Raw genomic sequence first — 27,323 nt, forward strand, 5'->3', positions numbered from 1 at the left:
GTAATAACAGCATGCTATGAACTTCCCTACAGGTGGATTGAGAAAATATATCATTTACGTTCTCATGTTGTAAGAGAATGGCCATTATTACACTTCAGTGGTCATTTACTGTACAGTTTTATCAGTAAACTATCTTTGTGTATCCCCAAGTGGAACAACTCAAAGTATAGATAACAATGTTGAGCTATAGGACTAATACTTATGATATGAATAAAGACTTCAACAAAAGAAAATAACTTATTCCTAATTCTATAGCCCTTGGAATAAGGGCCTGTCTTCCTCAAATTGATTAGGCCTGGTACATGGGGCAGAATATTATCATTAGTGAAAGCCAAAATTTACAAAATATACCTAAGACATTCTGGTAATAAAATGTCTTACTGCTTTTATTCAAGTAAAAAAATATTCTTCCTCTTGTGCTTTTGTTTTTGTTTCATTGACTAAAGGTAGCTGCTGTTTGTTAGCAGATGGAGGTTTTGAATGATAGACAAGTCGTCTTCCCAACTGAAAAGAAAAACAAAATACTTAATATTTTCCATTTTCTATTGAAATTTGTGAAATGCCAATATTAACTTGATTTTTACAAAGAATAATATGGTTTGTAATATTAACTAATCACAGTTAAAAGGGACTTGTAACCTAACGGATGTCTAACATGCTAGGCAAAGTTGAGTAGCAAACTGGATACCGATAAGTATGCAGAAGGAACAACAGTTAGGTTTTATTGGGAAGTGGGAAAACTTAGGTAAAGTCATCCAATAGTATACAGTTCAAATGTGGTCAGCCTAGAAAAGCACCATGTTGAAGGCCACCATTTTCTCAGTAAGTGCCATAGCCAGTTTTTCCTTCATGGTTGGAAGAGAGGGCTTTCTCCTGTTGAGCACCTGACTAGCATTTAGAAATCTTGTTAAATAAAAAGTCCAGAAAACCATGTACCATCTTGAACACTGGCTGGCTTCTGGAGGTGTTCCCAACAGAAGAGGCTTTGGGAAACCCCTAGTTCATACCTATTCATTCTCTCTGGGGCATATATACTCAAGTATATTACTACTTATTTTTCTCTTTACTTTTGGGATTCCCTCGCCTGCTTTTTGCTTTGCTTTTGTAGCTGAATTTGTATAAATTAAATGTATAAGTGGGAAAACTGCCATAATTCTGTGAGATTTGATGGGACATTGCCACCGTGTTCAAAAGGCATTGACATTTTAGGACAATTCTTATGTGAGATTGTCCCCTGCATTGCAGGCCCAAGAGAACCTAAATAACAATAGCACTCTTCCCCATCACTGTAACAACAAAAATGTCCTTGGGGGACTAGAATCTCTGAATTCATTCTGCAATATCAGAATTTTTCACTGTCAGAGATCTTTGGTAACATTTGTTATTAATACTGTCTGAAAAAATTACCAGTGATGAAGTGTTCTAATTGGGTCAGCTTCTATCAGAGGTCATTGTGTGTTGTTGATTTATCGGATAACCATTTTTTCCCCAATTTTTTCCAGTTTTAGTTTTTAATGCTCATTTTTAGTCTGTTAATTCACTATACATCAAGTATCCATGATGTGCCAGGTATTAGGGATACAAACGTCATAAAACTTATGGTCTAGAAGGAAAGGTGAATATATTTAAAAATAATTTCAATTTGGTGGGTTTACTAAGTAGTCCATGTGGAAGGGTGATGAATGGTTAATTCTTGGGAGGAGAGAACAGGTGAGGAAAGTCTTCATGGAAAGAATTGAACTAGATAAATACCCTTTTTAAGATGAAGTATTTCAATAAAATATTTTGAAGTAATCATCTTTTTGGTATGGCACATATTAACAATTCCCATATTTCAGAATTTTTTTTCAAGTTCTTACCTCAAGAGGTTGGTTGTAAGGCACACAGTAAGCATTCGTTATGCGTTAGCTATTACTATGGTAAGAATCAGTGTCCACAATAGCTTTGCAGATAACCATGAAATTGTCCTTCTGGAATATATTTCAGACTCTATCCCAGAGGAGGGAAAGAGTGGCATATAAAACAAAAGGCCCTCCTTACCCTGTGTAGAAGTGATGGACCACATGTACGTGACTGCCTAATCCCAAACTTCTGATTGGACAGGTGGTCTTGCAAAATACAGAACTTTGGCTTCTGGTCCTGATTCTGCTGCTACGTCATAGTGACTCTGGGCAAATCATTTTGACTCCACCTGTCAATCTCATTATCTTTACAATGTGGGGATTGTACACAGTCCCCACAGTTACATGCGATTCTCTGGGTTCACTTATCTCCAAAACATTGCTGAGTGAAAGAAGCCAAGTTCCTAGCTATCAGTAAGAAAAGGAATATGTACATAAATACATATATGTGTGTGTATATTTCCAGAGGGATGCAAATGAACCTGTTAACAGTAGTTGCCTCCAGAAAGGGGAACTGAGGAAGACTGACTTTACACTGGATATTCTTGTATCTTTTGAACTTTGAACAATATGCTTTTATAATCTATTCCAAAAAACTAAAAAAAAAAAAATTACCTGATTTTCATGAACCTAGGGCTAAAGAAAAAGAGGAGAGAGAAGAGGCTTCTTTTACTAAAAAGTGTTTAATTGAGAACTGGAGAGCCACTAATTTGAATTTTTCTAAAAGTAACAAGGAACCAGAGAGAGACCAATGGAAGCTGTGAGCAAGAAAGATTATCTTTTTGAAGTTCAACGTAGATAAGTTAGATGAATAAAGTATTTTGGTTTTGTACCACAGAGGCACTCACATACTGATATGGCTGGATCTATTAATAGCAAAACAAACCTTTTTCTTTGGTTGTGCTACTGCTTTTTCCAGAGCAGCTTTTAGCCTTTCCTCTTGGTGTCTTTGTTTTTCTCTCATTTTCTCATCACGAAACCTGTCACAAGAAGGGAGAAACATTCTTGTAACTATAAATCACATTAAGTAAGAAAAGTACATTACTCTTTGATAATGAGCCATGTGAATGGAAGACCTCCTTTAAAGTTAAATGAAAATGACACTTCATCTTTACTCATAACAATGGCTTTTGAATATTCAGGTAAATCTCGACAACAAATACTATTTGGAAATGGGAAGAAATTTCATCATTTTGGAAAATATAAAACATACCCAGATCTTGGTCTACTTTTTTTTTTCCCCCCGAGACACAGTCTCACTCTGTTGCCCAGGCTGGAGTGCAGTGGCATAATCTCAGCTCACTGCAATCTCTACCTCCTGGGTTCAGGCAGTTCTCCTGTCTCAGCCTCCCAAGTAGCTGAGATTACAGGTGCACGCCACCACACCCAACTAATTTTTGTATTTTTAGTAGAGACGGGGTTTCACTATGTTGCCCAGGCCGGTCTTGAACTCCTGACCTCATGATCTGCCCACGTCGGCCTTCCAAACATTTCAGCACTTTACAGACAGTTTGTATAATAGCTACTTGAATTAACTTTCAGCTACTTTTCCCTCTTTTTAAACCTTTCAATTGAAGTGTCACATACATACAGAAAAGTACACAAATAAATGCATAGCTTAGTGAGCTGCCACAAAAGTGTACCTTCCAATTAATCTTTTTGCATAATATCCTCAAATTATGAGCAAGAAATGCTATTTGTCATACTCTCTTTAGGGTTATTTTGAGGGAAAAATTAATCTGTGCAACTTGTCAAGTACAAAGTGGTGAGCAGTAGGCACTAAATACGTGATAGCTATTTTATGAATCTATTGAATGATATTCTAAGTGTAAGGTTATATACTAGGGAATGGAAATAACATGTACTGAGCATTTCTATTGCAAAATTAGGTGCCCCAAACCGTGGGGAAAATCAGCTAAAATTTTTTTTTTTTTTTTTTTTTTGATACGGAGTCTCGCTCTGTCGCCCAGGCTGGAGTGCAGTGGCACAATCTCGGCTCACTGCAAGCTCCGCCTCCCAGGTTCACGCCATTGTTCTGCCTCAGCCTCCCGAGTAGCTAGGACTACAAGCGCCTGCCACCATGCCCGGCTAATTTTTTCGTATTTTTAGTAGAGACGGGGTTTCACCGTGTTAGCCAAGATGGTCTCAATCTCCTGACCTCGTGATCCACCTGCCTCGGCCTCCCAAAGTGCTGGGATTACAGGCGTGAGCCACCGCGCCTGGCCCAGCTAAAATTCTTTTTAAGAAGAATGTAAATAATTGGAATTACATTCATGTATCACTGCTAAAAATGAGTTGTAATTACACTTTGATGCAAATATATTTTTACTGTAAAAAAGATGCAAGTGCTGTTAGTGTAATCATAATGAGGTCATCTTAGGGAAGGAGTAACTTTTCATTTATAATTTTTTTTAAAGCTTGCTTTATGTTCAATAAGATCCCATCAGAATCACCGTAATATAGTCTGGACTTCATTTTTACTATGGGTAAGCATATCCTCCATACATCTGTAAAGTAGTAGGCAATAACAAAATATCTAATACTAGTGGCTAATATTTGAGTGCTTACTATGTGCCAAGCATGCTCTTGTAATTTACTTGGATCATCTAATTTAATCCTCACAACAACCTGTAAGTACCATTATTACTCCCATTGTACAGATAAAGAAACCGCCTAGAGTGCTTGTGTTGCCTAAGGTCACAAAGTCATAAACAGTTGAACTGAACTCACTCAGCATGGTCTAATCCCCAGGCTGGTAGCCAGAGTACTAGTCGGCCTCTCAACATGTTTTTTGCTATTACATGAACATTATCCCACTTGTAAACATTCCCTACATGCCACGGTAGGCTAGGGGTCATATTTACAATAATCATTGCCTCAAACTAGGACAGTAGGCCCTTCATATTCACAGCTCCACATCTGGGCATTCAACCAACTGCAGATTGAAAATATTTGGAGAAAAGCCCCAACAATAAAAATACTACAAATTTTAAGCAATACAGTATGACAACTCTAGCGTTTACATTGTATTAAGTAGTTGAGAAATGATTTTAAAGTATACAGGAGGATGTATGTAGGTTATATGTAAATATGCCATCTTATATGAGACATAAGCATCTGCAGATTTTGGCATCCTTGGGAGGTCCTGGAACCAATCCCCTACAGATACCAAGGGACAACTGTTTGTACGTAAAAATTCTTATTTAACTTGGTATGGAAATTTGTAAATGAATGCATTCTGAAAAGCCACAGTCAGGCCATACCACCCTCAATGCACAGATCTCCTTTGAAGGGCACCAAGCTATGCAAGGATGTGAGGGATGGGGTGGGGCTCCAGGGACGATAATCCTCATGTGGTTGTCTTGAGGAATAAATGAGTGAACGTTGCATAAGTGTTGGCAGTTACACACTGCGGAAAACCCTCACTGTGTAGCTCTGACTTTCAAACAATTCCTTCATTAGGAATTAGGAGCCCTTCATGGGAGAACTACAGGTAGATTGAGTCTGCTTGCAGTTTTCCCATGATAGGCTCCTAATTCTATGCCTTGGGTCCTTCACCACCAGTGCAATTCTCCTTCCCCATGATAGCTAGTCAAAAACTTTCATGTAATTACTGATTCATAAATTTTATATAATTACCAAAGATTTGCTTTTCCAGGCTAGTTTGTCCATCCCAAACTAGGTCAGTTGCCCCTGGTGAACTCTGTTCACCCAGTTCCTTCCTTTGCAGTGCTCATTACCATTGGTAATGACACATTTATTTCCTAAGAATATTTGATGAATGTGTCTTCCACGCTAAATAATAGCTGTATGAGGAGAGCAGGGCTGGATTTCATTCCTCCTCACTGTGTCCCTATAATATGGCATTACACAAGAGACTTGCTAATGTGTTTGTGGAATCTGAGCAAAACCAGCTACTCGTTAAGTCATTCTTATCCTTATTGAATATACTTTTGCCGCCGTTCTTTCTGTTTCATCCTCTCAATTGCCTCCACATTTTCTCTGGGAATGGATTCGATGAGGTCACACAGTTCTACCAGGCGAGACTCTACTTTTACCAGCTTTTGAATTGGGTTGAGGCCGTCATCCTCAGCATCTCCAATGCAGACTTTGTATACTTCAGTAATCTTTTTACTAAGTGAGTCTATCAGTATTTCCTGAGATTGAGAAGAGCAGAAAACATTAACAGCACATTGCACATTCAATAAATATATAATACCATTTTATTATATTACAGTAAAAACCCATGTATATGCTATTAAATGTTTACTCTTTTTTTGTTATTATTATTTTTTGAGATGGAGTCTCGTTCTGTCACCCAGGCTGAAGGGCAATGGTACAGTCTCATCTCACTGCAACCTCTGCCTCCCAGGTTCAAGCGATTCTTGTGCCTCAGCCACCTAAGTAGCTGGGATTACAGGCATGTGCCACCACGCCCAGCTAAATTTTGTATTTTTAGTAGAGATGGGGCTTCACCATGTTGGCCAGGCTGGTCTCGAACTCCTGACCTCAGGTGTTCGGGCTGCCTTGGCCTCCCAAAGTGCTGGAATTACAGGCGTGAGCCGCTGTGCCTGGCCTGATGTTTACTTTTTTTTAAAGGAGAAGTTTTAATAAAACAGATAATTGAGAAAATGCAGCAGTGACATTTAACTTATATCATAATTTATAGTCAGAGCATTACTATAGTAACACCTTGGATTATTTTCTTAAAATATATTGAACTCTAGATATAAAAAGTAATTATAGTGGGCAGAATATTTTTTGCTTGAATGTTTTTGTATATCTGACTCCCTAAGAATTCTAATACGCGAGGCAACAAACATTTTAAATCGTTTTTTGCCGCTCAGATGCATTTCCTTTTGGCACAATATGTAACCCAGCTCCCCTCTTTTTTGCATGTATTACTCTTATAATTGTGAAACTATAATCATTCTGTATGATAGTTCTCTGCCTTATCCTTATAGACCAGGAGAGCAGGAGCTACATCTTATGCTTAAAGTTACGACTAAAACAGTGCTTTGCACATAACTGTGCGCTGGATAAATGTCTGGTGAATAAATGACTGAATGCATTCTCTCAGAAAAAAAAGTTGCAAGCAAACAGGTACCCAGGCTGGCCTACTAAAGCCTTTTCAGAAGTATCATTTTCACTGTTTTCGTTGGGAAGCCACTGCAGTATTCTAGTCTAAACAAAAGCTAACGCCAAACCTTGCTGATCCCTGTACCTCGACACTGTGCCGTTTTAACTGTTGGTGGAGATTCTTGAGGTGGTAGGTAACTTGTCTCAGGACCGTAAGAAAATTGTCATCCTCTTTCGCCATTGTGAACCCGGTGTTTGCAATTAAGGGGAGCTCAACAAAATGCCGGGCAGTGTGAATCACTCTCCAGGTAGTATTCTGCCCCATTTCCTGCTTCCACTCAAGAAGATGAGCATCACCATAAATCCAGCGACAAATAACTCTCAAGACAGATGTGGCTTCTGGAGCCATGGGAAGCCCTTCCTGGAACCATGAACACCTTACAGAGCCACCAACACAATTACAACCCAAGATATGATATCAAGAGTGTACTTCCAACAGCTTTTCTCTTCCACCTCCTAGCTTAAAAAGCTTTCTGATGGTCCTGTTTAGCATAAAGCTCCTTTTTACCTTCGTAAGGTAACACTTATTATATTTCCTATTTACATGAATGACATGATACTTTTAGAAAACTTGGAGAAATACATAATAATAGAAAACAGCAAAAGTCCTATATTGGCCATAAATTTCCCTTTTCCTCTTTCTCTAAAATAACACTGCGTTTCTTATTTATGTAACAGCACGTTCTTTTTCTAAACCTTGGAGACATAGAAAAATATACAAGAAAATAAAAGTAACCCATCGGATTGAAATATTGTAAATTGCATATGAAAACAACATTGCTGCAACGTGGGTCACTAAATAAAGCAGAGAAAAATGCTTTAAAAATATATTCACCACTAGTTTTGAGGAAAAACAACTTTAAGATGAGAGTGGTTGCTAGCTGATGGAAATTTCTGAAGGAGACCTCTTGAACACTTAGATGGCTTTAGAGATGGATGAGCAGGGCAGTGGCTTTTTACGATGTCTTTTCTACACCACTGCCCCCTCCCCCTTTTTTTCTTAAATTCCCTAAGAGGAGAGAAATGGCGAGAAGAGATATTTTCTTAAGATAACAAGGTAAGAACAAGAGATAGGAGACAGGAGAGGAGAATGAGATGAATGAAGGTATTCACGTATGAAAAAGGGATTGAGAGCCTGGGCGAAGAAAAGGGAGCACGAGGCACAGGGCAATTGACGACAGGGAAGGGAAGTTTCAGCCCCATCCATGGAACTGCCCTCAGATGGCAGGCGCAACCCGCAGTACCTCGGAGGAGGAGCTGTCAAGGGAGTCTGCCCGGGTGAATGGGACAGGAATTATGGAAGACTGATATCAGAGAACTTCAGGTGCCTTTCAACAGTGAATGGGAAGTGATATGACCAGAGCAGTGTTTTAGGAGGAATCATTGTATCAAAACTGGAGAGGGGAAGGCTGGGATGGATATCTAGACGTCATTGAAAGTCTTTGCAAACTCAAGGGTTCTGTCATTCTAATCCATGTCACATTCTGTGTGTTGACTGTACACAGTTCTCTCAATTGCAACTGATCGGCTCCTAGTGCAAAGAAAACAGTAAAACCAGAGATAAACACATTCCTCAAATTGAACAATGGAGCAGTTTATGTTCCATTTCATGTTCAGTGAAGAACTAACAACTGCTACACTAAACAACATGGATGAATCTCACAAACATAGTGTTGAGAGAAAGAAGCCAGACATGTTACATGATTCCATTCCAATAAAGTTCAAAAACAGGAAAGCTGATTGATGGCATGAGAGGTCAGGACAGTGGGAAAGAGGGCTGGGAAAGACGAAGCAGGTGTGAGGAAGGTTTGCAGGGGCTGATGAGGGTGTATTCCCTGATCTGGGGGGTAGCACACGGGTGTGTTTGCTTTGAGGAAATTCCTTGAGAGGTACACTTGTGATTTGTGCACTTCTCAACATTACATTATACTTATACTTAAATTTAAAATTTCATTTTAAAAGTAAAATACTGGATCAAGGGCAAAATTTTTAGGGGATTAAGTGTCATTAAGAGTGTGGAAGTTTTGAAAGAATAAATTTCATTTCATACTGATAGCTCCAGAGTAACATAACTTATGAATATCACAATCAGATATGTCAGTTACACCTCAATAAAGCTGGAAAAGAAACTTAAAAAATTAAATGCAGTTAAATTAACTCCAAGGATTATGTTTTGTATATTCTGAGATCTGAAAAAAAATGGAGGTAGAGAAGCAAAAAATCCTAAGAATACCCTTCCCTCCCAATTTTCCTGCTTCACCTCCCCCTCCCCACTCCACATTTCACATCTCTAGAAGACACTATGGATTATTTTTTTTTTTGACAATTGTTATTTAGTTTTTATTTCATAATCATAAACTTAACTCTGCAATCCAGCTAGGCATGGGAGAGAACAAGGAAAACATGGAACCCAAAGGGAACTGCAGCGAGAGCACAAAGATTCTAGGATACTGCGAGCAAATGGGGTGGAGGGGTGCTCTCCTGAGCTACAGAAGGAATGGTCTGGTGGTTAAGATAAAACACAAGTCAAACTTATTCGAGTTGTCCACAGTCAGCAATGGTGATCTTCTTGCTGGTCTTGCCATTCCTGGACCCAAAGCGCTCCATGGCCTCCACAATATTCATGCCTTCTTTCACTTTGCCAAAGACCACATGCTTGCCATCCAACCACTCAGTCTTAGCAGTGCAGATGAAAAACTGGGAACCATTTGTGTTGGGTCCAGCATTTGCCATGGACAAGATGCCAGGACCTGCATGCTTTAGGATGAAGTTCTCATCTTCAAATTTCTCCCCATAGATGGACTTGCCACCAGTGCCATTATGGCGTGTGAAGTCACCACCCTGACACATAAACCCTGGAATAATTCTGTGAAAGCAGGAACCCTTATAACCAAATCCTTTCTCTCCAGTGCTCAGAGCACGAAAATTTTCTGCTGTCTTTGGAACCTTGTCTGCAAACAGCTCGAAGGAGACGCGGCCCAAGGGCTCGCCGTCGACGGCAATGTCGAAGAACACGGTAGGGTTGACCATGGCTAGTAGTACAAGAATTTCCTCGGCGGCAGCGTCTGCAAAGCCGACACTATGGATTATTAGTCCCACTTCTCCAGAGTGTGCAATACATGAATGCCAAATTTACACTTGCGATCAAAATTTCATGGATAGCCATTTTAAAAGGAATTTTATGTCAATTCTACTTTCTTTCTTTAGGTATCTGGTTGCCTCAATGTTAAAGAGTATCAAAAATGCTGCTTTTATTTTTTAATAGTTGCCTCAAATTTGGATGAAAGGGGCTTAGTTGCGGTGGGGCAGGGAGGAGGGGAGATATCACAAATATTTATCTGACATTTTGCATGTCAATTGGTTTCAAAATTATTTAAAACAGTTGAAGTGTGGAAACCACTCAAATGTCCATCAATAGATGAATGAATAAACGATATATGGTATACAATGGAATATTATTCAGCCGTAAAAATAATGCAATCCTGATACATGCTACAGCATGGATGAACTTTGAAAACATGCTAAATGAAATAAACCAAACACAAAAGGACCAATATTGTATGATTCTTTTTTTGTGATGTACCTAGAATAGTCAAATTCAGAGAGAAAGTAAAATGGTGGTTGCCAAGGGCTAGGAGAAAGAGGGAGGACTGGAAAGTTATTGTTTAATGAGTATAGAATTTCAGCTTTGCAAGATGAAGAGTTCTGGAGATTGCAAAACAACGTGAATGTACTTAACACTACTGATCTGTACATTTAAAAATGGGTAAGATGTTAGATTTTTATGTTGAAAAGATGATGAAAAAGTTGTGGAAATAGTGGTGATGGTTCCACAACATTGAGAATGTACTTAATGCCATTGGATCGTGTGCTTAAAATAAGTAAGTGGTAAATTTGGTTATGTATATTGTATCACAGTTTAAAAAAAAATGGTTAGGAAAAAACAGCACTGAATTGAAAGGTGGCTATCATCACACTTCTTGGCTCCGGCAATGCACAACCCCATCCCCTACTAACTCGTGGCACTAGAACCCCCTAGGAAAGTGTGTGTGTGTGTGTGTGTGTGTGTGTGTGTGTGTGTGTGTGTGTGTGTGTGTAGAGGAGCCATAAACAGCTTGTGCTTTTTGTAACCCTGTTCACCTGTGGGTAGGGGAGGACAGTCTTCTTCTGATGCAGTTCTGTCAGTTCAACCTCTGTTTGAAAATCAAGTTCACATCCATAAATATGATGCTGTGGCAGGCCAGGTCTCACTAACGCGGGCTCCCATAACAACTGTTTCAGGACTGACTGAGTGGTTAAGTTCAATATTGAAAGCCAGTGCCCTTATACAAAGGCTGGAATGTAACAAAAGCCCACCAAGAGTTTTGCCTAGGCCTTTCCTGGGCCTTAAAGTATGACAAAATAATGAAGGAATTCTTAACAGGACCCATTTAGGATTAAGCAAGTTTTATTGGGGGTGAAGAAACTCCCCAGGCCTCCACAAACAAGTTTACTGGGGGTCTGAAGGAACTACCTAAACCTCCCTGATATAGCAGGAGACAAGATAAGAGTAATCACCCCAGCACCTGGACCCATTTAGATTAAGTAAACTTACTGAGGCTCCAGAGGAAGGTCTTCAGGACTCAGACCTTAGTTATAGATGAGAAGTTAATCACTTATGTCTTTAGATGAATGCACACTTACACATAAACATATAGCTTAGAAGGTATATAAGCTCTGGAAAACTGCAATTTTGAGTTGGTCTGGCAATAATTTCCAGGCCTTTTCCCTGTAACCAGTTACAGAAATAAAAACTGTCTTCCTCCCCAGTTAATCTGCATCTCATTATTGGGCCACGAGAAATAGCAGCCTGACCCTCAGTTTGGTCTCAGAACAATGTTAGCCTCGTATATTAGCTTTGATTTTTTATTTCATTTGAGGTTTTTATAAGGTGTTCAATGTTAGATGGAGCTGGTTGTGGCTCTAAAAGCTAACCTAATCATTCATTCAACAAACATTTATTGAGCACCAACTTTTAAGGGGACCCTCAACTGAACTAAGAATAATGAGTTAATCCCTGCCCTCAAGGGGGTTTGCATCTAGCTGAGAGATGAACTTCTCAATAAGTAAGTGTACTAGCACACATCACAGCTGTTTTGATAATGAGTCTACACAGGCCTGAAGAAGCAGAAATCTAGTACAGGCTCGGTGTTGGGAAAATTTTCTAGTCAGTGTTGAGTCACTGTTAATTGTGTTGATTCACTACTTCCTCTGTTAATTACTCCTTGAATTACCACCAAAATGATAACACACAGTGAACTACTACATATGTCTAGGCTCTGACTGAAATAAATGTATTTCAAGGGGAAAACTATGGTCAATATCATGGATTGTAATAGAGCAACGTTTTAAGAGAACTCCAATGCCAATTCGAATGCTTTCTGCATATGTACATTGGCTATTACATACTGGCAAGATAAATTCCAAGCTGGCTTTCGACTTCCGTTGTCAACCTAGGATTTGTGATTTGCTTTAACTCCCCTATTCACATACTTAGGACACAGGGAATAAAAATTATAATCATGAGCCACAGTGAAATCACCATAGGCAAAGAATGATTACCTGAGCGTCTGAATTAAATTCTCCAAAGCTAAAGAGCCTGGACCTTAATTGCAATTCTGCTGCTTTCTCCTCTTCTCTCATACAATTAGCTTTAAGCATTTCTTCTTGCTCCAAAAGAAACTCTATGTTGCTATTTCTATTGCAAAAGAAGAAAGAGACCCTCAGCTGAAATTTGTGGTTAGTGAAATAACCATCAGTTAGGAGCTTCAACACTCTAGATCATGTGTCAAATCCATGAAGTGAGCCAAATACAAGTCTGTATTTGAAGACATTGCCAAAGTACATGCAACTTTTCAAGTTAAAATGAGAAAAATACATGCACAAATCCTGCTTTTAACTTCCATCAGAAGGCATTTGCTTCCTCTCCTCTACTTTTGTGGTTCCCCTCGAGTTCCCCAAAATAGCAGCAGAGCTGAGGCATCAGGAACCCAGTGTTCTCAAATGTGGCTGATAATCAGAACATCTGGGGAGCCAAGAGGGAAAATACAGACTCCTAACTCCCTCACCTAGAGATTCTGATAAGATCTTCTAGAGATGGAGTCTATAGATCCCCCTTTCCTGCCCACCTGCACCCACCCTGTCCCAGAAAATCTTACTGTGGAGGTGGGTGGAGGGCCACCAGACACTGTGAGGATTGGAAAAGACACAAGGATTAAAAAGTCTCACAGATGGTAATGGGAAGCTGTGAGATAATGATTTTTAGGTTCTTACCTTCTGAACAAATTAATTTGTCTTGAAGTTAAATGTAGTTTGACCTATTGTTTAAAAAGATTGCCATCTTCTGGCCCAGAAAACTTTCTGAAAAAAAGATTCTACACATTTTTGCAATGAGTAGATATAAAGATCTATTCTCTGTAATTCAACTCTTTTTCAAGTTTGTAATATTATATATTGTTAGATGAGGAAGGAATTTTGTGAGGGATCAAATCCAGCCACTTTCCCCTGACAGAAATCCTTTCTATATTTGCCCTGATATCTTGACAGGAACTTTATAAAATGATACAATATGTAATCACAAAAATTATTTTTTTGAGAGTCATGGCCAATGAAAATACATTTGTTAGCATTATCATCCACAGCATGATTTGGTAAAGTAAATGATAGCTAGCCAAGAGGGCGAAAACTACACTGGACAAAAGTTAAGGCAGTAGGTACCATTTTAATTCTTTTTAGTCTTTTTTCAAAATATCTTTTATTGTTACTAGCTAGGAAAATATATTGACAAGTGAAAGGAAGTAGGGACAAAATTAAAGCCAGTCTATTCTGTGTAAATATGATGTCTACCTTTTGCACTCCACAATGTAAACTGTTAAAAACCCCAGCCTACATTCACAGAGACCACGAGGAAGAGCCACAGGCAGATGAGTTGGACCCAGGCTCTGGTTAGAAATTGCTTAATGGAATAAATCTACTTGTTTATAATGACTTACGTTTTATCCTGTATAACTTTTTCTCTTTTGTTTACCTCTTCAAGATTTTCATCTACATCTTGGGAATATTGAAACAAATTAAGATTCTGCTCTTCCAGCTCTCTGAGGACTTGAAGTAACTCCTCTGGTTCCTTGAAATAAAGCGCTGGCTCCTAATTAATCAATAATGAAGAATATAATTTACTTAAAAATGTGCTACCTATGCACATGTGACTTATCTAGAAAATACAGTGGGGTAAAGGAAGGTGTTTCTAAGCATGAGGGAGACGCAGGTAGGGATTTGTATGGGAAACTTGTCTATTTCCAAGTGAGAGCTGGCTCTCAGAAAGAGCACATTTGAAATGTTGTGGGGAGATGAGGGTATTAAAAAAGGGATGGGGAAGAAAAAAGGAAGAAGAGGGTGAGGAAAAAGCAGAAGAGGAGGCAAGTGCAGGAAAAAGGGAAAGGGAGAAGGAATAGAAGATGACAGGAGGCTGAGTGAAAGTCATTTTCTCCCCACATTTTAATTATTTTATATTTATATGTGTTACCTTAAACATTTTTTTAAAAAATGACTTGGGCATTTGCACACCCATGTTCCTCACTATTCACAATAGCCAAGACATGGAAGCAGCCTGAATGTCCATCAATGGATGAATGGATTAAGTCCATGTAGTATACACATACAATGGAATATTATACAGGTTTCAAAAGGAAAGAAATCGGCTGGGTGTGGTGGCTCACGCCTGTAATCCCAGCACTTTGGGAGGCCGAGGCAGGTAGATCATGAGGTCAGGAGTTCAAGACCAGCCTGAGCAGGATGGTGAAACCTCGTCTCTACTAGAAATAAAAAAATTAGCCAGTCGTGGTGGCGGGTGCCTGTAATCCCAGCTACTCAGGAGGCTGAGGCAGAGAACTGCTTGAACTCAGGAGGCAGAGATTTCAGTGAGCCAAGATCATGCCACTGCACTTCAGCCTGGGCAATAAGAGTGAAACTCCGTCTCAAAAAAAAGGAAAGAAATCCTGTCATGTGCTATAACATAGATAAACCTTGGCTACAGTATGCTAAGTAAAATAAACCAGGCACAAAAAGATGAATACTGAGTGATTCCACTTATATGAGGTATCTAAAATAGTAAAACTCTTAGAAACAGAATGTAGAATGGCAGTTGCCAGGGGCCATGGGAGGGAGAAAAGAGGAATTGTTTAATGAGTATAGAGTTTCTGTTTTGCAGAATTGGAAAGTTCTAGGGATCTGTTGCTTATAGTTGACACTACTGTACTGCACGCTTAAAATGGCTAAAATGGTAAATTTTTTATATGTTTGTTTGTCACAATTTTTTAAAAAGATGACTTGGGTAAGGTGTGTAATATACAACAATGAATGGTATGTGTTGTCCCTTTTGAGTTTCTGTGGTTGCATTTAGGGTGATGTTAGCTCAAAGTCAATCTTGCAGCAATAAAGTGTTGTTTTGTTGAAGGCCTATTTATTTTATGGTTCAGCTACCCAACACATCTCAAGTCCCAATAAAATGCAATCAGAAAGTGGCTATTTTTACAGGAAGATTGTTGATTTTATATATATATATATATATATATATATATAAAATATATATCCTAAATCATTACCTTCTTCTAGATACTTATACAATGTCTTATGACAAAGATAAATTACATATCCAATTGGAGAATAGTATCAAAATTATATTTCTTTCTGGAAGGTTTGTGCAATATTTTGAATGAAATATTTTAATTCCAAAATAATAAATGATCATCAATATTTTTCACCAAACACAATATTTAAACCAGCAAATATAATCTGGTTACCAAATCAAAGTCCATTTCATCATCTAAAAGAAATTCCAAACTGTCTTCCAAACCGAAACTTTCAGTCAGGCTATAAAAGAAAAAAGAAAAAGAAAATGTCTGATTTGTGAGCCATTTTCTGTCAACAGGTTTGCATTCCTTTCTAAATTGTCTTTGGAATGCAACTGTAACATAATGATTTTCAATAGCAGGTTTAGCCTTTTAGGGAACTGCTGATTGCAGAAATCAATGGATTCCATGAATATACAAAAGAAAATTGGATTCTGTCCCAGACAAAGCTGACATACACAAACAATGAGACCACATGGGAGGGCCATACCATATGGTACCAATTATTTGAGGTGTATCTATAAAGTAAGGTAACTTTATTTTTAAAGAAACACATGACAGCCTACATTGCCTCATCCCTTTGTCCCTTTGAATGCATTCTTCTTGAGAATCTAAATGTGCTCTACTGCTCAAAGTGAAAGCTGTATCACAGCCTTCTGACTGTCCCCAAGTAAGGCAATGCTTCTCTCTTTAAGAGCAGATTTTACTTCTCAAAATATCTTCCAATCAGGCTGACAAAATGTCGCTTGGGGCGATGGACAATGAGATACTTCCTTAAAGCATAATCATGTGGCTTGGAAAGTGGCTCTGGAAAAATCCTGTAAGAAAGATCAATGGAAACTGATTGCAATATTAAAGAGGCAGGGATAGGGACAGAGTAAGTTGGCTGTTGGTGTGATCTAGGTCATTAACACTTTCAGATAGAGGGCAGTGGTGATGTCAACGACGAGTAAGTGTATGGGGAGGGAGGAGAATGTAGAGATATATGGAAGAACGAAATAATGGGAACCAAAAATAGAAAGGGGTCTTGGGGCCATAAGAGAAGAGACAAAGATGACTCCAACATTTGTGGTCTGGAGCCTGGAAAAATGGAGGTAGCACTCATAGGAAGGAAAATGGCTTACAGATGGGATAAGGAAAAGATTGATATTTGCTTTATTCATGTTGAGTTTGAGGGGACAAAATACACACCTGGAGCTGCCTGTTGAGCAGTTGGAGAGAAGGTGTGGGAAAACAGAAAGGGCCAGGGACATAGATTAGTTTTAGGGAAACATACCCTGAGAAAGTATTTGATATTACAGTTCACCCTTCTCTGCTCTTGGGTTGAGCAGCATCACTTTCTAGTCACTCTCTTCCCACCTCTCTGATACTTTTGTGGTCTTTTGGACTCCTCCTCAGTCTTCTTCCCTTCTCCTTCTACCCATTCTTTTGGGGAGACCTCATCCTTCGCATGGATTCAACCACTGCTAATACACCAATGACTCCCACATCTCTATCTCTTTCTTGAGCTCTAGATTTCAGTGTTAAACCTTCAACTGGACGTCAGTACCCACATGGCTGTCCCATAGGGAGCTGAAACAAACATCCAAAATCACACTCCTTCTCTTTTTCCTCAGGCAGGCCTGCTCCTCTTACTGGATTCCCAATATTATTGGATGGCAAGACCATGCTAGAAATCTGGGAGTTATCTGTAACCACTCTCTTTTCCTGACACTTCCCTCAATCTTTACATAAGCCCTTCAAAGTCTTGTCAATGCCACTTCCCTAATGTCTCTCACGGCCTTTCCTTCTTTGTTCCCGATGCCGTTATCTGGTTTAGGCAGTCCAATCTCTTTCACCTGAATTGCGACAATAGGCTCCTAACTGGCCACTGTATCTCTAGTTTTGTCCTCCACCATTTCATTCTCTAAAATACTGCCACATCCATCTTTCTAAAGTGCAAATAGGATTGGGTCTCTGTCATACTCTTGCTTAAAACATTCAGTGTCTCCCCAGGGTCCTTGGAACAAAGCACAGACTGCTTAGATAGATAGTATCACCACTTTCCTGCTTATGGTGCGGTGCCCATATACTCCCTGAGCCTCTCCCCTGTTTACCCAGAATGATAAACCAGTCATTCTGACAGAACCAAGCTCTGTCATCTCTGTACCAGAAAGCACTCCCTCTTCCAGAGCTTGTCCTCACTAACTCCTCCTCCTCTTATAGGCTCAGCTTAGAGGCAACCTGTTCTGAAGTACATTCACCAATCCTGCCCTTGCCCTCCCATGCCCTCACCTCTCCTCTGGGTTAAGAGTCCTACCTTTGCATGCCTGTGGCACTCTGGGCTTATCCTTTTAATAACATTATCACGTTGTATTGCAATCAACTTGTCTGTCTTCCTCCCTAAATGGTAAGCCCCTTGAGGGCAGAGATGGTCTTTTATTTATTGTTAGGGCACTCAAGAAATATTTGTTGAATGAATGAATGAGACTAGGAGAGTGGTGAGCTTTCTGAGGGAGTGAATGTGGTGTCTGCATGTTACTGTGTGCATCTAGATGCAGAAAAGGCATTTGGCAGGATTCAACACTCATTTTGTTAAGAACTCTCAGGAAAACTGGAACAGAGAGGGACTTTCTTAACTTGATAGAGTATCTACATCTACAAAAATCCTCCAGCTAACATTATACTTAATGGTGAAAAACTGAATCCTTTCAAGACTGGGAACAAGACAAAGATAACTGCTCCATTTACTCTTATTGAACATCGAAAGTTCTACCCATTGCAATAAGGCAAGAAAAAGAGATAAAAGGCATAAAGATCAGAAAGGAAGAAATAAAGCTGTCCTTATGTGCAAATGACATAATGGTCTATGTAGAAAATCCAAAGGAATCTTTAAAAACAAAACAAAACTCTTGAACTAATAAGTGAGTTCAGTATGGTCAGGGTATACAATCAATTTTATTTCTCTATATTAGCAATGACTTCATAGACACCAGAATAAAAAGTACAATACCATTTACACTTGTTCAAAAAGAAAAGACAAAAATATTTTGCTATAAATCTAACAAAACATGTATAGGATTTGTAAGCTGGGAACTACAGAAGGCTGAAGAAATCAAAGAAGATCTAAACAAATGGAGAGGCAGACTGTGTTTATGGATTGGAAAATGTAGCATAGTAAAGAAATCAGTTCCCCCCAAATTGATATAGAGGGTTGTATTAGTTTCCTAGGACTGATGTAACACACAACAGCTTAAAACAACAGTAATTTATTCTCTCACAGTTCTGGAGGCTAGAAGTCAAAAATCAAGGTGTCAACAGGCCATGTTCTCTCTGAGGGCTCTAGGGAAGAATCTATTAATGCCTTTCTCTTAGCTGCTCCTGTTGCCAGCAGTCCTTGGCTTGCAGCCACATCACTTTAATCTCTGTCATCACATGGCATTCTCCCTGTGTCTCTGTGTCTCTTCTCTTGTAAGGACACCAGTCATACTGAATTAAAGGTCTACCCTAATGACTTCATCTTACCTTGATTACATCTGCAAAGGTGTAATAAAAAATATGTTTTTTCCAGATAAGATCATGTACATAGTACCATGGATTAGGATTTCAACATATCTTTGTGGGGGACATAATTCCACCCATAAAAAGATTTAACACAATTCCCATCATAATTCCAGAAAGATTTTTTGTAGATATAGATTATTTTAAAATTTATATAAAAAGAATAGCCAACACAGTTTTGAAAAAGAGGAATTACATAAGAAGTCTCCCTGACCTTAAGACTAATAGCTACAGGCCATTTCCTGTTCCCTGTGTTGTGTCTTGGAATCTGGAGCAATGAAGACCTCTGTGCTCTTAGGCAGGTCCTTCCCGTTTTCTCTATTGTTTTGGAATTCTTCTGGACTCAACCCAGACATAAGACACAGATCTTCAATGAATAAAGAAGACACTGGACTGCAGCAATGACTGAGTTGACTATTGATGGCCTAGGTCACTGTCTGACTTGCAATAGTTTCAACATGTTCTGATGATTGGTTGTTAGTCAGAATGAAAATAAGGCGTTTGATAACAACACAGAAATTAAAACTAGCCACATACACCTGGGAGATAACTGTCCTGTAACAAGACTGTTGCCATTTAACTGTAAGTTTTCTTATCCTGTCACTTCTTGTGGGATTAAGAAAATTATGTTTCAAAGAAATGATGTTGCTATATTATCAGAGATCAGTTACAGATCAGTGCTGCATACTACCTATAATTTCTAGTGGTTTGCTTTGTAAAGAGGCTTAAATTCCTATCTGTGATGCATTTTGGAATGAGTGGATTTGAAGTCAACACCTTGAAAAATATCACTCAAAACACAGAAGAACAAGAGTCATCAACTCCCACACGAAGTGAAACATGTGAACCTAATTTTAGCAGTGTTAATTAGGAGCAACTATTCACGAGTCATTGCATCAATACTGCCTGTGTTATAACATCCTCTGCTCCCTAAGGCATGGGAGCAAGTCATACATACTTGTCTGGGAACCAGTTCCATTAATACTATGGTTGTGTCTGTTGAAAGATAAGTAGCAGTATGTTACCAGTTTCACTACCTTTGGATTTTCGATAACATATCTATACTGTGATATTTACACCTTTTAATGAGTTAATTTTAAGTGTAATTGCCATTCTAACTTTGTATGTGAAATCAAGGTCACACATAATAAACCTTGCCTATACTAAATAATAAAAATAAAAAAGTAATAGCTACAGTAGTCAAGATCATGTGGCAGGACAGTCACATAAATCAATGGAACAGAATAGAGAATCCAGAAATAGGCCCCGATAAATATGCCTACATGATTTTTGACAAAAGTGCAAAAGCAATTCAATGAAAGAAGCCCTTTCAACAAATGGTGCAGGAGCAATTGAGATACACAGGCAAAAAAACACCATCACCACAATCTAAACCTCACACCTTATACAAAAATTAACTCAAAATGGAAAATGGATCACAAACTTACATGTAAAACTATAAAACACTTAAGAAAAAATATGGAAAAAAATCTTTGAGTCTAAGGCTAGGGAAAATGTTTTAGAATTGACACCAAAAGCATGAACTATAAAAGAAAAAATTCATAACTCAAAATTCATTAAAATTGAAACTTTCACTCTACAAAAGACCCTATTAAGAGAATAAAAAGACAATCTACACACTCAGAGAAATTCTTTGCAAACCACATATCCCCAAAGGACTAATATCTAATTATATACAGAATTTTCAAAATCCAACAGTTTTTTTAAAAAGGCAATTCACTCAGAAAATGAGCAAAAGATATGAATAGGTATTTCATCAGAGGATATAAAGATGCAAACAAGCACATGACAAGATGCACAACACCATTAGCTACTAGGAAAATCAAATTAATACCTAACAGAATAGTTAGAATAAAAGACAGTGCAAACACCAAATGCTGTTGAGGATATGAGGAAACTGGACCCCACAAACAATGCTGGTGGGAATGTCAAGTGATATAGTCACTCTGAGAAACAATTCATCAATTTCTTTAAAAACTGAACATGTGGCCGGGTGTGGTGGCTCACCCCTGTAATCCCAGCACTTTGGAGGCCGAGACGGGTAGATCACCTGAGGTCAGAAGTTCGAGACTGGCCTGACCAACATGGTGAAACCCCGTCTCTACTAAAAATAACAAAAATTAGCTGGGCGTGGTGGCAGGCGCCTGTAATCCCAGTCAGGAAGCCAAGACAAGAGAATTGCTTGAACCTGGGAGGTGGAGGTTGCAGTGAGCGGAGATTGTGCCATTGCACTTCAGCCTGGTCTACAGAGCAAGACTCCATCTCAAAAAGGAAACAAGAACAAAAACAAAAACAAAAAATACTGAACATGCATCTACCACCCAACCAGGCATTACATTCTAATTATTCCAGAGAAGTGAAAATTATGTTCACACAAAAGGTTGAACAAAGATATTTCTAGCAACTTTATTCATTATATCCCCAAACTCAAAATAATCCAGATGGTCTCCAATGAGCAAATAGTTAAACTGCAGCACATCCATACCATAGTATACTACTCAACAATAAAAAGAACCAACTACTGATAGACCAAACAACTTAAGTGGATCTCCAGAGAATTATGCTTAGTAAAATAACCCAATCCCAAAAGATTACATATCGTAGATTTCCATTTATAGAACATTCTTGGAATAACACCATCATAGAAATGGAGAACACATTGGTGGTTTCCAGGGGTTAAGGGGAGGTGGGAGAGGGAAGTGGATGTGACTATAAAAGGGCAACATGAAGAACCCTGCATTGATGTTCTGTATTTGATGGCATCCATAGCAATATTCTGGTTATGGTATTGTGCTACAGTTTTGCAAGATGATACCATTGGAGGAAACTGGGTAAAGGATATATGGAGTCTCTGTACTATTTCTTACAATTGCGTGTGAATCTAAAACGATCTCAAAATGAATATTTAGTTACAAAAAATAGTGATTGCCAAGTGCCACAGAAGCGGATGTCCAGAATTCAGAGGGTGGCTAGAATTCACAGCAAAATGTTTCTGTTTTCCTCAGAGATTGTCGTGATACTGTGATGCTGGCCCAGATCCCTTCCTCTGGGCTGGTGTACCCAACCCAGGCATCAACATATTTTCTTAAAGGAGCTGTCTTGGGGTAGAAAGGGTTGAAAACGAGTGACTTCTGAAATAATGTGTACAAATGAGCGAACAATTAAGTGAGGGGAGAAAACAACAACAACAAAATACTTTATGATCCTAATTGCGGCAATTTTGAATCACCTGGTGAAACTGCAAACACACAGGCTAGCAGAATAGCTTAATAAAAAATAGGGCAGTGGATTCTGAGAAGTAAAGACCCAAGATGCAAGGGGGCAGATAGTTTCTGCAAATAATAGCTGTAGATACTTAACAAAGAATGGAGAGAGGCCTGTGAGATCTCAGGAGTGCACAGAAATGGCACCACTGCCTCCAGGATCTCTTATAACAGTTACGGATACACGACATAGATGTTGAGAAAAGGCTAAAAGTTATTTGCTGAAAACCATTCCCAGTTTCCAAGGGAGTTAGTCAAGTATATACTGTACTTTGATTTCATTTTCTCTGAGGTGCGAGTCAGGCTTCTGCTCGGCTTTCCTGTTCAAAATGTCCAGGTGAGTCCATGCCGTTGGTGATGGTGGAGTGAAGAGAAATAACATGGAATTAGAAATAAGCCCATGCGCTTGGGGCAAGGCATTCATTTCTCTGCACAGATATGCCCATTACTTCTTTTTTAAAAAATATTATTTTATTATTGGCATAATTGCATAGAAATTGGAGGTCTTTTATTCTATTGAAACTGAGTTGCATGCATAAGAATAAAATGAAAGGCACACACTCTTCTAAATGCCTCAGGGAGAGATCACATTTTTGGCTTTTCCCTCCAAAGCCCTCACTGTCTATAACTATATATCACTCGCCCCATTATAGTGTGTGGTTCAGGAGTGCAGAACTATGTACTATTTGTGTTTGTGTACGTGGGGTCTTGAAGAGCACCTGAAATATTTACATCTCCAATAAATACATGGTGAGTAAAGGAAAGAAGGGGAAAAAATGGATGAAGAAGAACCAACCAGATGGGTCCCATCACCATCTTAAATTATTGTTTCAGCTTTTTTTTTTTTCTTTTGAGATGGAGTTTTGCTCTTGCTGCCCAGGCTGGAGTGCAATGGTGCGATCTCGGCTCATTGCAACCTCTGTCTCCCAGGTTCAAGAGATTCTCCTGCCTTAGCCTCCCGAGTAGCTGGGATTAGAGGTGCCCGCCACAATGCCCAGCAAATTTTTGTATTTTTAGTAGAGATGGGGTTTCACCATGGTGGCCAGGCTGATCTCGAACTCCTGACCTCAGGAGATCCACCCACCTCAGCATCCCAAAGTGCTGGGATTACAGGCGAGAGCCCCCGTGCCGGGCCTATCTCAGCTTTTAAGCTGGTATCCTAACATGTACTACTAAAAAGTATTGTTAAGAGGTGTTATTTAAACTGAGAAACTTCTATATTCAAAATTTCAAAGAGAAGAGAACATTGACACCACCTCCCACTCCCTCTACCCCACCCCTGCCCCCACACCCTACTCCAGATCCTCCAACAGGCAAAATAATATGTCTTAAAGTGAGCCAAAGTGGCCTCACAGCCCAAAAGAATTTACTTTTCAATCAGCTTGCCAGATGCACAACGCTTCAGGCTCATACCAGGGTCATTTCTGGGCAGGCAACTTGTATTCCTGACCTTTATCCCACCACTAAATACATTCAGGTTGATAGTAGGATACGGGAGAAAAGAAGTCCCCAGGAGTCAGCCTGTATTAGGGGCTGCAAACTCAGATGGATACAGGGCAGGGCAGGTAAAGGAGTGGAGTGGACCCAATAAAGACAAAGCAACTGGCGAAATCAGACCCTTCCCACGGGAAAGTTCCCAACTTGATCCCAGACATCAAATCTTGTGGTTTTCAAGAGAAGATAGAAATACAGATTTTTTTTCATGAGATATGCTTATTTTTACTTTATTTATTTATTTATTATTTTTTTTTGAGACAGGGTCTCACTCTGTCACCCAGGCTGGAGTGCAGTGGCACCATCACTGCTCACCGTGGCCTCGACTTGCTGGACTCAAGTGATCCTCCCACCTCAGCCTCCCAAGCAGCTGGGACTATAGGCGTGCACCACCACACCCAGGGAATTTTTGTATTTTTGGCAGATATGGGGTTTTGCCATGCTGCCCAGGCTGGTCTTGAACTCCTGGGCTCAAGTGATCCACTGCCTCAGCCTCCCAAAGTGCCGGGATTAAAGGTGTGAGCCACCATGCCTGGCCTACATGCACTGATTTTTAAACATTGGCCACCAAGCCAAACAACACCAAAACACTGGGGCCAGATAGCGTAGCCCAGTGGGGCCAAATCTCTGGTCTGAATTGGTAATGCAGAGCGGGAGAAGGAGGGTCATTCCACCAGGGAGGGATGGTGATAGTGAAACTTCTTGAAGTTGATGGTGGTAGGTTAGAGCTACCTCTGCTCTAAATTAATCCTTTTTCCAAGGGTTAATTCTCTGAATCACTGGCCAAAGGCAGTCACCTGGTTGCAAATGGCCTGGTTTTCTGGGCCCTGGGAGTGGGCCTGTCAACAGCAGAAGGCAGGCCTGTGCCAGAGAAACGAGGCGCCTCAGTTTGGAAGGACTTCAGGACAGGTGCTGGTTAGCCAGGGGATGTTTCAGGGACCCTCTTCCTCTGATTCTCTGCCTATTCCATCCACTCGTGCACCTCTTGGCATTTTGTGATAACATGAGAGAGAGAACCACAGCCCCTGGCTGCTAGGACTGAGGGTGGGGTGGACACAGCCCTCCATTTTCCAGGCTGGCTTGTAGTCCTGTGTCCACTTTGAAATGGACATTCTCAGGTTTTACTTACATGAGTCCCAAATCTACTTTTACCTTGGCTGTCTCTTCCCTGAGAGGCATCTTCTGAAAGGATGGCTGTCCCCCCAGACTCCTCAAGAATGCCTTCCTTTTTACTCGAATGTAATGATAATTCTAGAAATGGAAAATGAAAAGGAGAGAGAAAAAGAAAGATGGGGGAAAAAACACTGCTGAGAAAGAGAGCTTTGTCTCAGGCTGAAGATAGAGTTATTGTCAAAACTTCCAGGAACAGAAATATAAGTTGGAGACATCATCAACCAGCAAACGTAATATGCAGATGGTAATATGCAAACGTAGTATGTAGATGGTAATACACAAACATAATATGCAGATAGTAAGGGCTGGTCTCTGGGATAGGAGAAGGTGTGAGAACTGACCAGTAGGGCGCTAGGACATCTCCATTTTCAACATCCGTCTGTCGTAACTCCTAAAATCCCAAATGTTAGCTATTCAAGCCTCTGGACTGACAGACTTAACTAGTTTCTGAACATTCTCTATTTAGATGATGAACCCAGAAGAACTTGAATCTTTTTTTTTTTTTTTTTTTTTTTTTGAGACAGGGTCTTGTTCTTTTACCCAGGCTGGAGTTCAGTGGCACCATCACAGCTCACTGCAGCCTTGACCTCCTGGGATCAATCCATCCTCCCACCTCAGCCTCCTGAGTAGCTGGGAATACAGGTATACACCAGTATGCCTGGCTAATTTTTGTATTTTTTTTTTAGAGATGGGGTTTCACCATGTTGCCCAGGCTGGTCTGCAACTCCTGGGCTCAAGTACTCCGCCTGCCTTGACCTCCCAAATTGTTGGAATTACAGGAGTGAGCCACCACACCTGGCCCAAGGAGGACTAAATCTTAAATTGCTAAATGCAAATACTTCTTGGGTTTTTTTTACCCACTTGTTTTCTCTCTTGTGCAACACCATTTAGCTTTAACCAAATGTTATCACGTGCTGAACACTTTACACATATGACCTAATTTAATCACACTCGGCACAGTGAGAGATGCAGGGAACCAAGCAGGGAAACCATTAGTGATGTGTTGGTAAATGTTTGACAACCAACTCTCTAGAAAGCAAATGCCCCCTGATTTGTAGTTCGCCGATTTCTGGGGTGTGAATGTTCCTATCCTGGAGTAGTGGCGTCAGTTCTCAGCTGGGCTGCCTCTGGCTCCCATCCCTGCACTGCATCCTGGAAACTCTCTCCAGGTAGTAAGCTGAGGCAATCCTGGGGCTCACCTCCCTGGTTTCCCCTCTCCAAGGGATCAGTCTACTTTGCTGTTTGATGTCCAATGTCTGAAAATTCCTGTTTCATATATTTATCCAGTTTTTCAGGCAAGAGAATAAGTCTGGTCCTGTTAGTTGAAAGTGCAAATCATCCCCTTGATTTGTGACCCCGCTTTCACTTATTACATTTTTTTTTTTTTTTTTTGAGTCAGGGTCTCTGTCTTTTGCCCAGGCTGGAGTGCAGGGGCATCATCATGGCTCACTGCAACATCCTCCTCCTGGGCTCAAGCAGTCCACCCACCTCAACCTCCCTAGTGGAAGAACTACAATTGTGTGCCACCATGTTCAGCTAATTTTTAAGTTTTTTGTAGAGACGAGGTCTCACTAGGTTGCCCAAGCTGGTCTCAAACTCCTGGCTCAAGCAATCCTCCTTCCTTAGCCTCCCAAAATGCTGGGATTACAGGTGTAAGCCACTGCACCTGGCTTAAATTCTTATAAATACGTAATGGGGCCCTTCTCTGATCCGTTGAGCTGACCTAATGCCAGTACATGACTGGTTAATTCCTGAGATTCCATGATAATATATTATACACAGTTTTAAAGGATTTGTAATCTTCCTCCCATTACCTTCCTAATTCAAAAGTATTTGCTTATCTTTCTAGATGAACCTTTGGATCATTGTGCAAAGCTCTCCCCACCCAAGACCCAATTCCCTGTCACATTTTTGGTAACATTTTACTTAAAATTCCATAAAATTATACATCAGTTTTAGACAATTTGGCAACTTTACATATCAATCTTTCTATCTAAAAACATGATATAGTTACATAGTTTTCTATTTCTCAAACCTCCAGGTCACACACATTAAGGTTATTGTTGTTTACTTAATTTCCTTGTATATTTTCCTTCCTTCCTTCCTTCCTTCCTTCTTTCCTCCCT

The 27,323-nt window shown here is 39.7% G+C and overlaps 1 protein-coding gene and 1 pseudogene across 2 annotated transcripts in view; both read right to left on the reverse strand.

Moving 5' to 3' along the window:
* Positions 1 to 362: 362 nt before the first annotated feature.
* The window catches only part of CCDC38 (coiled-coil domain containing 38), a 67,534-nt gene continuing 40,573 nt past the window's right edge, over positions 363 to 27,323 (reverse strand). Inside the window, exons 9-16 of the mRNA XM_011934198.1 lie at positions 25,177 to 25,275; positions 22,802 to 22,850; positions 15,878 to 15,947; positions 14,072 to 14,223; positions 12,642 to 12,777; positions 5,853 to 6,058; positions 2,788 to 2,881; positions 363 to 504 (exon numbers count right to left, since the gene is read on the reverse strand). Coding sequence (XP_011789588.1) covers positions 391 to 504; positions 2,788 to 2,881; positions 5,853 to 6,058; positions 12,642 to 12,777; positions 14,072 to 14,223; positions 15,878 to 15,947; positions 22,802 to 22,850; positions 25,177 to 25,275 — 920 coding nt within the window. The 3' untranslated portion in view covers positions 363 to 390. The remainder of the gene's footprint in view (positions 505 to 2,787; positions 2,882 to 5,852; positions 6,059 to 12,641; positions 12,778 to 14,071; positions 14,224 to 15,877; positions 15,948 to 22,801; positions 22,851 to 25,176; positions 25,276 to 27,323) is intronic.
* On the reverse strand, positions 9,351 to 10,112 carry LOC105506146 (annotated as a pseudogene). Its single transcript, XR_001000878.1, has one exon. The product of XR_001000878.1 is annotated as a peptidyl-prolyl cis-trans isomerase A pseudogene (transcript).

The sequence above is a fragment of the Colobus angolensis genome, unplaced genomic scaffold, assembly GCF_000951035.1.
Source record: "Colobus angolensis palliatus isolate OR3802 unplaced genomic scaffold, Cang.pa_1.0 Scaffold10, whole genome shotgun sequence".
Classification (NCBI taxonomy): Eukaryota; Metazoa; Chordata; class Mammalia; order Primates; family Cercopithecidae; genus Colobus; species Colobus angolensis.